The 13603-nt window shown below is 49.8% G+C and overlaps 1 protein-coding gene across 1 annotated transcript; it reads right to left on the bottom strand.

Annotated features, from left to right (window-relative positions):
- Nucleotides 1–1214: 1214 nt before the first annotated feature.
- LOC104313169 (lipase member M) lies at nucleotides 1215–11892 on the bottom strand. Its single transcript, XM_009911991.2, has 10 exons — nucleotides 11764–11892; nucleotides 8638–8727; nucleotides 7901–8066; nucleotides 6344–6542; nucleotides 5977–6086; nucleotides 5442–5578; nucleotides 4859–4999; nucleotides 3591–3662; nucleotides 2782–2847; nucleotides 1215–2416 (listed from the first exon to the last, which is right to left on the bottom strand). The coding sequence occupies exons 2-10, from the start codon at nucleotides 8719–8721 to the stop codon at nucleotides 2183–2185; spliced, it is 1209 nt and encodes a 402-aa protein (XP_009910293.1). The 5' UTR covers nucleotides 8722–8727; nucleotides 11764–11892; the 3' UTR covers nucleotides 1215–2182.
- Between the last annotated feature and the right edge of the window lie 1711 nt (nucleotides 11893–13603).

The raw sequence follows: 13603 nt of genomic DNA, 5'->3' as shown, positions 1-13603 counted from the left end.
TGGGAAGCCCGTGCTGGAGCAGGCTCCTGGCAGGACCTGCGGATCTGTGGAGAGAGGAGCCCACGGAGCAGGTTTTCTGGCAGGACTTGTGACCCTGCAGGGGACCCACGCTGGAGCAGTGTGCTCCTGAAGGACTGCACACCGTGGAAAGGACCCATGCTGGAGCAGTTCGTGAAGAACTGCAGCCCGTGGGAGGGACCCCACGCTGGAGCAGGGGAAGAGTGTGAGGAGTCCTGCCCCTGAGGAGGATGAAGCGGCAGAAAATAACGTGTGATGAACTGACCGTAAACCCCATTCCCCGTCCCCCTGCACCACTGGGGGGGGTTGGTAGAGAATCTGGGAGCGAAGTTGTGCCCGGGAAGAAGGGAGGGGTGGAGGGAAGGTGCTTTGAGATTTGGTTTTATTTCTCATTACCCTGCTCTGGTTGATTTGTAATAAATTGAGTTAATTTTCCCCAAGTTGACTCTGGTTTGCCCGTGACGGTAATTGGTGAGTGATCTCTCCCTGTCCTTATCTCAACCTATGAGCCCTTTGTTATATTTTCTCTCCCCTGTCCAGCTGAGGAAGGGGAGTGATAAAACGGCTTTGGTGGGCACCTGGTGTCCAGCCAGGGTCAACCCACCACACACACAGAAAAAGATGTCATTACAAATATACTAAGTGAGGTAGCTAATCACTGTTGCTCAAGATAGATTATATCTAACCTATAGCCTAATTCTTACACCCCAAGCTTACCTCACCCATTCCTGTTTTCTTCTGTGCTTAATTCTAGCTGTAAGGATGGAAAGTGAAACACCTTTACAGCCAGTGCCCTTTGATGGTAACTCAAACAGAGCCCACTGCAGTTGTCCTACAAGGACGTGCACCAGAAGACACCTGGATGAAAGTGTGCTGCTAAGACCCACACTTTGCCTCTGGAGAGCAGCTGTGCTGGGCTCGGTACCCCTCCTCACCCCCCAACCTGCCCTCTTTGACCCACCTCTTCCCCGCAGGGCACAGGGTGGGGAATGCTAGTTGCATCGTGGGCAGTGGGCATCTGCCAGCTTTACAAGCTACTGAAAGTTATCGCTGAGCAGCTCTCCCTTACCTGCAAGTGGCAAGAGGTCCATGCTGAAAACCCCCATACTCCAGAGGTTTAAGGCAGTACAACCACACAGAGCCCAGTGGACCCTATCTTACTTTATTATTATTGTTATTATTGTAATTAATATTATTATTATTATTATTATTCTTATTATTACATCTTTGTGGAAAGAGAGTCTTATCCTTTGCCCTGCTTGCTCCTAGGCATATTTTAAGAACATAGCTACACAAACAGGCAAATTCACCATTCCTCCCCTAATCAATATATTTTAAGGAGTGTAATCCAGAAGCTGAAAACAGAGTTAGACTCCTTACTGGCTTCCACCAGACTCTTCTCCTCTCTCCCACATAAGGAAAACAAAAAGCATTTCCTGAGAGTTAGCAAAAGGTGACCTTTCCAGCTGGGTTTGTGCCTTGGGAATATTGCTTAAAATAGTGCAAAATGGTGTTTCCTGGTAGAACTTATTGAAAACCCTTTTGTGTACAAGCAAGGCTGGTGTTATCCAAATCAACATGAATTTGAGAAAAATGTTCCCTACATTAGGCTCCTTCTGTCTGTAAAGTAAAGCAATGAATGTCAGGATGTTGGGATTCTTGGCATGGAAGAGTCACTAGAGGGTGGGTAAAGCTACACCGGCAGGATTCATTGCTCGACCCACCATGTGGTCCCATCCAAACACATCTACTCTTGTGAAACACCAGCGGCTAGGATGGAGCTGAGCTGCTATCCAGGTGTTTGCAGCTGGGAACCCAAGCATAAGGAGGCCAGAGCCCTCAACGGAGACCAGGAGCCAAATTCCACTGAAGTTGCTTGTTGGTGGAAACCCATGTGAGTGAGGCACCTGGGAGGCTCAGGGTCCAAGGGCCATGCCCAACGTCTGCAAGGACCTTAACTTATTTAACTTAAATCCTACATGCTTTCCTGATCATTGGATTGGCTTGTTTTCCTCACTTGCCAGAGTAATATCAATGCCAACGAAGTGTAGCAGTTTAATGAGCCTTTCCCCCCTCTTCTATTCTTCACTTTTTTTTTTTTTCCAAATAAAAGAAGGCCCAGAAGTCAAATGAGAAACCAACAATTACTGCCACTTGTCCAACTCTAGGCACTCTTCTCCATCAATTCAAGAATTTCTCTGTATATTTGTTCGTACGCCTGCATACCCCAAATGAAATCAAAGTGGATGAATTCGGGAATGTACTTTTTGTATGCCAGATTGGTTATACGAGACAGTGTCATGTTTACATCTTCGGGGACTGAAATCCAGTCTTTGCCACCATACCATGCAGCAAGCGGGGCTTTCATATTTTCCGGCTCATAGAAGGGAGGTGTGGTCTGGAAGAAAATAGTGTGGCTTGAGGAAGGAAAGCCTGGGAGGTCATGGGCAAGTCAAATTTCAAAGTATTTCTGGTTGCTGCTTGGAATTTCTCCCCTATCCCAAAAGACAGTACAGAAACTATCACCAGAGATCCTGACTATGTCTTGGGCTCCTGCGCTTTTCACTAGAGGGTCAAAAAGTCATCACTGAATGACATCACAGACCTCTTTTTTTTGTAAGGAAGCTATAAACCTATAAGGTAAATTCCATAAATCCCATAAAATTCAGTCTCAGCCACTGCAATATTTTCATTGCCATTTTCTTTTTTCTTTTTTTTTTTTTTCTCTTTTAAAACTGACAGATGAGAATGGATTTCTCTTACCTGGTTGTAATGAAGCATGTTGTCACTGCTGTAATCATAATATTTGAATTCCCCTGTTTGATAGAACTGGAAAGGGAGAGCTGTGTTTATTATCCATGCATTAGAGGGGACCATAAGAAAGATGAAAGAGGTGACCAGGGAACTGCACTGCTCCCTCCTACCACCAAGGCTCAGGGATGCTATTTGTAATGTGTGATATTGTCTTTTGGGAGGAGAGCTCAACTCCCAGGAAGATCTCAGCATGGCCTGCAAGATCGCCTGACATTGCTCACATCTTTCATCCCTCCTCTCTTGGGTGGCCGGAGAGCTGCAGAATGTAGATGGCTGGAAGCTGAGGCCCTAGTAACCCACCGTGCACCTAGTGTACGACCAAGAGCTAGCCTCAAAGAAGACATGAATCAGACCTTTGGGCAAGTTTCCTTTGTCTGTCATGGTCAATGTCTACAACAGAAGGATATGAGTCTGTGCATGTTTTCAGTGATTAGTTGTTGTGTGATTAGTTGTCTCTACTAACCCTCAGCTCTTAAACTTTAGCAACTCCTGTGCTGGTTTATTACCAGTTTTTGCTTCCATCTCCATCTCCTACCAGCTTCAAAGACTCTTGGTCATCTTTTGTTGAAAGTCATGGCCAAAAGAACTGCATCTGCACCAGTGTTTCATGCCAGTTTCCCCCTTTCTCTCTACTATAGCTCTGCAGGGAGAGCAATGGAGGATTATACCCAAACACTGAGAAGAGGTCCTGGGCAGCTGAGAGAAGAGAACATGGGTCCTGGTTTCACGCGGTCTTATTCTGCATCTGGAAATATTACCTGGCGCCAATGTAACAAGGTTTTTGGGGATGTTGAATCAGGGTAGCGGGACAGGTAGACATCTATGCGGCTCTGCAAGAAACCATTGGAGACATTTATTCTCTGCATGGAGGGAAATCCCATTAGAAATAAAACTGACCCTGTTCAGCAGCCACACAAGTCTTTCACTCACACAGGCTAGCTGGAGCTTGTATTTGTACAAGCTGCTTCGTCTTAGCTCTGTGAAGGCACAGCTCAGCCATACACACTGCTGACTTCGACGGTGCGTGAACATGCACCGCAGGCAGCAGCATGAAGGGTGTTGTAGAGCTCCTTTCAGTAAGCCAAGCAATTCCCATGGGATGCTGGGTCATGTTATGAATCTACGTAGTTTTCAAACCAAAGTAAAACTCCATATCTTGTGCTCAGGATCCTTTTGCAAAGACTATGTGCAACTCATCACAGTAGCTCTACATGTTGGTTCTAATGCATTTCCTCCTTGGAATACTAAGAAATAACACTGACACTTTCCTTGAGAAACAGTGGCCCAGCTCTAACTCCATCTATGATCAAGGACCTGTCTCCAGTTTTACTCACGAGTGGTTTGTGGCAGGATCTGGACCTTGAAATCTTGGCCATCCCCAAGAAAATAGCCCTTCCCTGTGCGAGCAAGGCATCCCTGGGACCACCTAGCTCACCTGGACATGTCCCCAAGCAACCTACTGTAGCTGTAGTGTTGGCCCTGGTGGCAGTTGGGTTGGGCTGGAGATCCGCATCCTGGTGCCTCCAGCCTGAATTTTTCTATGACTGTGTTCAGTGCAGTGGAGCACAGGGAAAGGCTCTGATTTGGGGATAAATACATTCTAAGGGATAGTAGGCTGAAGAGTCTGAGGGCCCACCTCTCCTAGCAGTGGATTGAAGGGGAGTTCATTCTGTAAGACCCCATCTTGTTATTAAAACACACGTGAAATTACAAATCACTTAGTGAAAGAGAAACCCTGGGAGCCCCTGGAGCACGGAATTAATTTTTTCGCTCTCCCTTTGATGTCATCCCTGTTGGGGAGACAACGTGCCCAGTGGACGCGTGACCTTGTGTGCACTCTGGCCTTCCCTCTGGTGCCAATGCAAGAGCATTGTGATGGCCAACACAACGGCCAGATTGCAAAATGCTGATGCAATGGCCAGATTTTTCGATGAATTAAAGATGCAAAAGGCCATCAAAAAGTGACAACTTGGGCTCAAACAATGAGAAACTGGATGACTTAAAAGGTAAGCTGGAATGTACATACCACATTTAAGCTGCTGGTAAACCCACCAGACAAGCAAAGGCCCAAGGAACAAAAGCTTTTAAAGATGGAGTAGCTGCACAGACTGGAAATTGCTTGCCGCACGATACCCTTATCAAAGACCACCGTATTTCCTAAAATGAGCTGTGAAAGTCAAAGGCATTGATCAGTGTGCTTCACATTCCTCTTTTGCCTCCAGACTCTGCCCACCTCTCTGCTCACCCCTGAAAGTTGCTGTCTTCCTTGCTACAGCTTTGCTGTGCTTTGTAATTTTGGCTTTTCAGAAATGCCCATGGCCTTGGAAGAGCCCCGATCTTCCTAGAAGAGGTTTCTCCTAGGAGGACGGTCCCCAAAACAATATTTAGAAATAGCTCTTCTCTGATTAGGGCTGGACAGGAGGATGCTTTACACTGTTTAATGCCCCACAGGCTCAAGAGTGTAGGCACAAACGTACCTGCTCAATGCAAAGGGCACACAGAGGGCAGGGAAATGGAAGTCATGTACAAGCACTGCATGTCTCAGGTGTAGATACCTTCCCATTCCCTCCTTCCCCTTCACAACAGATAAGCGTGTGGTGAGGACGTACCTTAACCAGCCTCTCGGGAAGGTCAAACAGCCTTACCAAGGGTGTCTTCATATTTGAGTTTGTGGTGATAGGAGCCAAGGCAAAAAACATCTTGATTTTACGATCCAGCTCAGGAATGGATGAAAATGCAATGAAACCTGTGGGAGGAAGAAGGAAGCTCTCAGGAGTGTGTGCCCATCCAAAGGACCCTTGGAGGTGGCTCTAGCAGGTTGGCGACTTGACCTGAAGCCTTTGCTGCTGATGCATTTCAGCTCCCAGATTGACCGCTCAGCCCAGCTGCAGCTCTCACAAGCCCTTATTGGGGCTCTGGCAGCAGTGGGATGTACCAAAAGCCATTGCAGCAACCATTTTTGGGCTGTCACTGCTCGAAACTGTTCTCTTAAAGTAAATGGGGATGTTTACCTGCTCTTTTCCCTTCACTGTTTGGACGTGCCCACATGTTACTCTCCCTGTCCAGGCTCTCAGGAGAATACTCCCAAACCGGAGGTGCGCAGCTAACATAACTCTGACAGTGGTCCAATCTCCTCCTAAGTACCTGTGGTGGTGCCTTGAGAGTAAGCCACATAGTATAACTGCTCCTGTCCAGTTTTCTGCAGAATATAGTTGATTGTTGCTGGAAGGTCATACATGGCCATCTCATGAAAGCTGCAATAGAGATGGGCACATGACAAAATTATTGTTGCTGACCTTGAGAGTGATGGGCAGGACACAGCAAGGAGTGCCACGACCATTTGGGGAGTGGGCAAGGGCTCTGGCAGGTATGGGCACCCCTATGGCGTCTTGGTGGTGGTGTTTATGCCCACTGGCAGATGGTGCAACTGTTAGCGGCGCTACTCCTCCAGCCTATGGACACTGCTGAGGGTACCAGGTACCTGCCCACCCTGCAGTTTCACAGAAAATACCTGTAAGCTGAGTATTCCTGGTGGTAAAACTCAAACTCTTTGTGCTTTCGCGACCAGCTGTTCCCCCGGTTGTTTCCAATCCAGACGTCATAGCCGGCATCGGCAAGGATGAAACCCAGGCTGCTGTTGGGCAAGTTGGTAACCCAGATGCTTCCCTCTAACGCCAGGCCATGCTGCAGTAGGACCACAGACTTTGGAGCTGAAGAAGGAAGAAGATGAAAGAAGAGTTATTTTCTTTGACTACTAACAAAATTGACTGTTCACATCCAGGTATCACTTTGACAGCAACCCCCTGGGGAAGTGACTCCAGTGCAGGGAGATAGTCTCCTATGTCCTCAACGTCTCTGGAGAGGTTTTTTTGAAGTAAGCTCTTTGGTCATCCCAGGGCAGAGAAAATTGATACAGTGAAGCTGAAAAATAAGGTTAGACTCCGCACTGAATGGAGCTTGGTAAATTATGCTCCCAGGAAGAAAGAAACCAAGCCCCATGTCTGTCTGGACAGTGACTGTGCCCTTTGCGTGGAGACTGCCCTCCTCACAGTGCCTTTTGTTTGGCTCAGGTACTCTGTGTCTGAAAACCCAGCGGTACCTCTAAGTACCTCCCATGGCACGGCAACACCATGCTGCCCCATTGCAAGAGACATGGGTACTGGAGGGGTCAAGAGCATCTCCTCCACCCACTTCTGCCCACTTTAAGCCTTATGGGCAAGTCTTAGCTCCCCAGAACAAACTTAAGATCTTTTTTACAAAGGACCAGGAAGCCTGAAGCGCTGTAGGAAGAGAGTGGAAGAGAGGTTATGGAAAGGTTTAGTTTGGAAACGACCTCTGGAGGTCTCTGCTCCAATCCCCTGCTCAAAGCAGGTCCATCTTCACAGCCACAACAGGGTCAATGCAAGGATATCTGAATTCATATGGTAGGGTGACCACAGGTTGCAGCATGAAAAAGTTGAAATAAAAGTGACTTTCCTTTTTTTTTTCTTCCCCTTTGTCTTTTCTTTTTCTGTTGGTTTTTAGACCCTCAATATAAGACTCATATTTCCACCCTTGACAGTTGAGGACAAAGTGTCCTGAATGGAAATCTGTCTTTTTACACTTATTTACCATGTTCATATGCCAGTCCTCCTGCTTCTCAGGAGAGGGACACCCTGCCAAGAATGGGGCATCACCCTCTCCGCTTTGAAACAGTGGTTCAAGTGAAGAACAGAAAGGAGCTGAAATGGTGAGATGGCATTGGATTGGACACAGGGGGTTTTTTTGCTGACAAATGACTTTCGCTGCTCCACTGGCTGGCTTTGAGCTGGAGTAAAACCTGGGGCAAGATTTCTCTGTCCCATTCATTCTCCTTATCTTTTCCTTTCTCTTTGGAGCAGATCCTCTCAGAACAAGAAAGTCGGCATGGTTGGCACCTGCATTTCTTCTGCTCCCGAGGCTAATCCTCCAAGGAATGTTGTCTCCTTGAGGACCCAGCCCATGACGAGGCAGCCCTGACCATGGCCTACTCCAGCCCAACAAAGCTTTCTGGGTCCCTGGACCAGGTAGATCTTCTCATGGCACTTACAGGGGCAGAACATGCTGCAGCACTGTACCTCTGCTTCATGGGAGGTGCTCATGCTTCTTGGGTTGTCTTTGCCATGAGGAATCCTCTGCATGGTGAGGTAATAGCCATCGTCTGTCACCACTTCATGCTCCTCGTAGGGGTACCCATGGTAGTGGATGATTTCACCCTGTGGGAAGGGAAGGACAGCGTGGGACAGGTCCCCATGGAGGTGGGGGTCTCCATCCCGGTGGGTGTCAGGAAGACTAGCTAGGCAAAGCCAACAGTGGCTGCCCTGAGCAGGTGGTGGTGACTCCTGCTGCCAGTGGGAGGGTGGAGTAGGGACCTCCCAATGTCCCTTTCACCAATGCTGTGGTGATGTCATGACTTCAGCTAAAATTTTTGGCAGGTGTGAGTTTCCCTCACTCCCTGAGCAGGTCTGGTAAAGAAAGACCCATTATCACTTTTCATGTTGCAATCAACGTTTGTGAAGAGCAGGGCAGCAATAACAGTGAAGCTCCAAGCCTGAGGCAGCTGCGTTGACCAAATTGGTCAACTTGGACTGAACTCCCCCATAAATGTCTGCCATAAATCTCTGTGTACCTAAGCACAGGGAGACGAAAGCTCTAATAAAACCCTGGTACCAAACCCTGGTGAAGATAAGATACACACACAGAGACCATGGGTCCTGCCCAGACTATGGCAGCATAGGTAGCCTGCATGCCCAATCAGGAAAAGACAGGAGAGAAGTCAGGACTTACAACATCCATGGATGCCTCGGGGCTCGCATCTGACTTTTCACTGATGCACATTAAATAAGCAATGGTTATGAACAGCCACATCATGGTGCCCTGCAAAACATTGTCAACATGACGAGTGTGAGAGACAGTGATGGAACTGACAGAGAAGCCAGGGATTGCACACACTTCTCTTGGCCTGCATGACACTTCTGTTAGTACATCAATCTGACCACTCAACAGGTGAAATAATTATAAATTTGAAATCCTCTAATTGGTTCTAGAAATTGCTCATTTTCCTGATCTTGAACAATGCCAGAGTCCAAACTCCATTAGATTTTAATCACACATTCTCCATTAGATCCTTGTATTCAGAAAAATGCATGTGTATCTATATAGCTATACTCTCCCAGGCAAATCTGGTCTTCAAGGGGATGATTATTGTATTGGGTTTGTGTGGCCAGGTTTTGGAAGTAGGAGGGCTACAGGGGTGGCTTCTGTGAGAAGCTGCTAGAAGCTTCCCCTGTGTCCAACAGAGCCAGCGCCATCCAGCTCCAAGACGGACCCACTGCTGGCCAAGACCGAGCCCACTGGCAAAGGTGGCAGCACCTCTGGGATAACGCATTTAAGAAGGGAAAAAAAAGTTGCTGCGGCACAGAAACTGCAGCCAGAGAGAGGAGTGAGAACATGTAAGAGAAACAGCCCTGCGGACACCCAGGTCAGTGCAGAAGGAGGGGGAGGAGATGCTCCGGGTGCCGGAGCAGAGATTCCCCTGCAGCCCGTGGGGAAGACCATGGTGAGGCAGGCTGTCCCCCTGCAGCCCAGGGAGGTCCACGGGGGAACAGATCTCCACCTGCAGCCCGGGGAGGTGGGTGCCTGAAGGAGGCTGTGACCCGTGGGAAGCCCACACTGGAGCAGGCTCCTGGCACAACCTGCAGATCTGTGGAGAGAGGACCCCATGCTGGAGCAGATTTTCTGGCAGGACTTGTGACCCCGTGGGGGACCCATGCTGGAGCAGTCTGTGCCTGAAGGACTGCAGCCCGTAGAAGGGACCCACGCTGGAGCAGTTTGTGAAGAACTGCAGCCCGTGGGAAGGACTCACATTGGAGAAGTTTGTGGAGGAGGGGAGGAGTGTGAGGAGTCCTGCCCCTGAAGAGGAAGGAATGGCAGAGACAACATGTAATGAACTGACCCCAATTCCCATTCCCTGTCCCTGCCCCTGTGTGCCACTGGTGGGGAGGAGGTCGAGAAATCAGGAGTGGAGTTGAGCCTGGGAAGGAGGGAGGGGTGGGGGGAAGGTGTTTGAAGATTTGTTTTTTATTTCTCATCAGCCTACTCTGATTTGATCAGTAACAAATTAAATTCATTTTCCCCCAGTTGAGCCTGTTTTGCCCATGATGGTAATTGGTAAATGATCTGATCTCTCTTTGTCCTTAATCTCGACCCACAAGCTTTTTGTTACATTTTCTCTCCCCTGTCCAGCTGAGGCAGGGGAGTGATAGAACGGCTTTGGTGGGCACCTGGCATCCACCCAGGGTCAACCCACCACAATTATAGCATATTCATTTAAGACAATGGCTTGGATGGTCAGAAGAACAGATTATTTGGTTGAACTGATAACTGAACTAATCTGGAGTAAACCACCCAATTTTAAGTTGCAGGACCATGGAGGGTTTTGTTCTTAATATGAAATGATGTGATTTGGTTGGGCTCTCCTTATGGCTGAAAGAGACCCTGGGACACACCTGAGCTGTTTTTGCAAACCGGAGTGAAATACTGTCCCAGGAGACTCGCTGTTCTTCCTGGGAAGGATTTTAAAGTATCTGTTTTGGTGTGTTCCTACCACAAACCATTTTACTATCATTTTATTTGTTAGAGACAACAAATCTGCAACAGAAATATTGCCTCAGCTCTTGCGTGTCGTGCTTAAACAGTTAAATTGTGTGGAGCCCCCAGCAAGGACCCCTGCCAAATCCTACTGAATGCATGTGCCTGTGCTGGGCTGTGTGGGAAGCAGCAACCATGGCCGGATGCCAGCTCCAGGTATCTTGCATCCACCTCATTGCTTCCCTGCAAAATACCTTTCTGGGGAAAGAAAGGAGAACTGCAAGCAGGTTTCTGTCATTTCCCACCTAACCTTCATCATCCTTTCTCTCTTCTGCTGGAGGAACCCGCTTCCCATGCTGCAGGAGGTGGTTTTGCAGCTGGGGAGAAGGCCGTCTGCTCCCTCTGCTGTCCCTGGAGCAGATCCGTGGAGTATCACACAGGCACAGCTGCTCTGCTGGAAGGGACCTTGGGACACCCTTTGTCCACCCTCCTGCTCACAGCATGAGGTCAGGGTGGCTGTGGCTCGGCTCAGCAGAACCCTGAGCCCTCCTCCCACCCAGAGCAGTGACACCCCACCTCCTATGGCTGCTTCCCACTCTGGGCAAGGAAGGGTTTTTCACCTCCATCCTGACCCCCCCGGGGCTACAATTCGGGGCTGAGACCCCTCCGTTGCATTGCCTGTCATTGCCGACATCCCTGCTGTGCAGCAGGGCTCTCCTTCCCTAGGGGAAGGCGGTTGAGGGATCATTCCCGGGATGGTCCTGAGGAGCATGTGGGTCTCTGGGATGCGTGGGCAGATGTGGGAGACACAGCGAGGGTGGCAGCCACATCCACTCACCACAGCCCTTCTGCAGCTGCCCGGCCCCAGGAGACTTTGGTCTCATTACTTTTAAGACAGCCTTTCAGAACAGCAAGGAGAGACAGAAAGCATTTTTGAGGTGTAACGTCACGAGAATAGCATGCAAATTCAAGGGAAGAGCCTTGCCCGGGATGGCCCTTTCCTCCTAACAGCCAACCTGCTAAAATATTCCTTCTGTGAAGGATCCCTGAGCTCACCAGACTGTGAGAGCTCATGGTCACCTCCGAGAGGTGCAGCAGCGTGAAACCTCTTCCACCAGCAGCACGGTCCTGACCCCCGCGTGTTCCCACCGCCCCTCCTGTGAGCAGAAACTACTTTCCTTCCGACCCAGGACCCCCAGGGAAGCTCCGCCGTCCTATCCATGGGGCTCTTCAACTACCTACGGCTCTCCTCAGATGTCCCCAGGGATGGTCCCTCGCTGGCAGCCTGTGCAAAGGCAGAGGCACCCAAGGAGAAAGGATTACCTGTGGCAGTCCGGTGGCTGCAGCAGAAGAGGTGTGGGTGCCTTTCTTCCTGACGTCTGCCAAGCAGGAGGTCCTCCCTGCCTGAGCACACTGCTCTTACTCACCACGCATTGGGCTATTATTCTTTCTGCTCTGTGCATTTGGGAGCGTCATGGGTTGCCACTCCCTCTAATCCTTTCTCCTGTGAACAGGTAATTTACCTGAGGGCTCAAGTCTGCTCTGAAAGGAGACACCCATCCTACCCAGGCTCACTAGGGAATATTTTTGTGGTGCTACGGAAGAGTTGAGAGCTGTAACAAATTGGTTATTTCCACTCGATATGGCACAGCTTCATCTGACGTCACTCGTGGCCTCCGTGAACTGGAGGACATGCAGCCTCTGGACCAGTGTCCACCTGCCCTGGGGTTGGCATTGGTGCCCGGGGCTGGTGTGAGTGTACGGGGCTGGCGTGGGTGCACGGGGCCGGTGTTGCTGCCTGGGGCTGGCGTGGGTACATGGAGCTCAGCAGGGTGCATGGGGCTGGTGTTGGTGCTCAGGGTGCTGTGGGGTGCCTGGGGCACAGCAGGGTGCATGGCGCCAGCCCAGCTCATCCCAGCAAACTCCTGTGGGGAAACCACCCAGCTCTGTTTGGCTCTTCTTGTTGCCTCCCAGGGTGTAACAGGCCACTGCCTGGAAATGCAAAACCTCCCAGTCCCCATAATGACTGCTGGGGGTGCTTTTAAAAATAAAAAAGAAATCCATCCCCAGGGAGGGAAGAAGGTCTCACCAGCCATTGCGTGCAGCTTTGATGGGAGGACGTGTCTTTTCTTACTGAGCACAAAGGTTGCCCATCTGGACCACAGTAAGAGGTGACTTTCTCTGCTGGGTGTCTGCACCCACTCAATTTTCAGTTACCTCCATCAATTCAACAGCAATGTTTACAAGGTCTCCTGCTCCTGGAGGGGCTTCCTGTGGAGATGTCACCACTTCTGGGAAGGCCCTGGAGTGGGTGCACAGCCTCAGGGAGCCATGGTCACCACATCCCAGTGACTCTCTGCCCTCCCCTCTCTGCAGTCCCCCAACCCCTCGGTGCCATGGCTCTCCTCTGAGGAGACTGCCTGTCCGAAGCCACTTTAATCTCGAGTATTCTTTCCTAAATTTCTTGGTGCTACCTGCTCTTCAGCTAGCTGCTCTCTGGTCATATAAGCACAGATGTCTTGGACTGATTGTTGTCAATGGGATGGTGCTCTCTGAAGGAAAGGGGAAAGCCTGGGCAGCAGAAGGTGCTGTGAAAGCGCTGGTGAGGGAGATGACCTCCTGCCCAAACCCTCATGGAAAGCGTAGCGTTTAGGTATATTTAAAAAAACCTCCCATGGTCGTCCACCTCTCCTTGAGTATGAGGTGCCACCTCATGAAGGAGTTCTGCAGCCTGGATGTGGCCACCCAGGGCAGGAGCTCTGTTGGGATGGAGCCCTCTCTGCCGGGAAAATGGGAAAGTGCAGTCTGGCTGGGTTATGAACATCCATGTTATGAACTGTAATGCTACCGGCTGTGTTTGTGCTGCTTCGGCTGGGCAAGAGGTGTGTTTTCCTTGCATTGGCTATAATGCGTTGATAAGTGATGCTGTTATTTTGGGCCCTCAACAACCTGCTGCAGCTGTGAAGTTGGCTCTGATGGGGGCCGAGGTAGGACCCCAGAGGCAGCTGCTGCCCTGGTTGACTCCGCATTTCTTTGCTCTGCAGTTGTGGAGGAGCAGGAAGGGAAGAAATAAGCCCCCTCCGTAAGTTCCCCACGGTTTTCAGCTGGTTATAAAGCTTATTGGTGTTCCTTCTGATGCAGAGCAGGTGAGGTGTTTCTTCTT

Source organism: Haliaeetus albicilla, chromosome 11 (assembly GCF_947461875.1).
Source record: "Haliaeetus albicilla chromosome 11, bHalAlb1.1, whole genome shotgun sequence".
In the NCBI taxonomy this organism is placed as follows: Eukaryota; Metazoa; Chordata; class Aves; order Accipitriformes; family Accipitridae; genus Haliaeetus; species Haliaeetus albicilla.
This window is presented reverse-complemented; position numbering and strand designations above follow the sequence as displayed.

Bases quoted from the DNA above. Each gene is read 5' to 3' on its own strand.
- LOC104313169 (XM_009911991.2), bottom strand. From the start codon at position 8,721: ATGATGTGGCTGTTCATAACCATTGCTTATTTAATGTGCATCAGTGAA. The intron at 8,067-8,637 runs GTAAGTCCTGAC...CCCTTCCCACAG, and splicing joins CCGAGGCATCCATGGATGTT to GGTGAAATCATCCACTACCA. The intron at 6,543-7,900 runs GTAAGTGCCATG...TTCCTTCTTCAG, and splicing joins CTGCAGCATGTTCTGCCCCT to CTCCAAAGTCTGTGGTCCTA.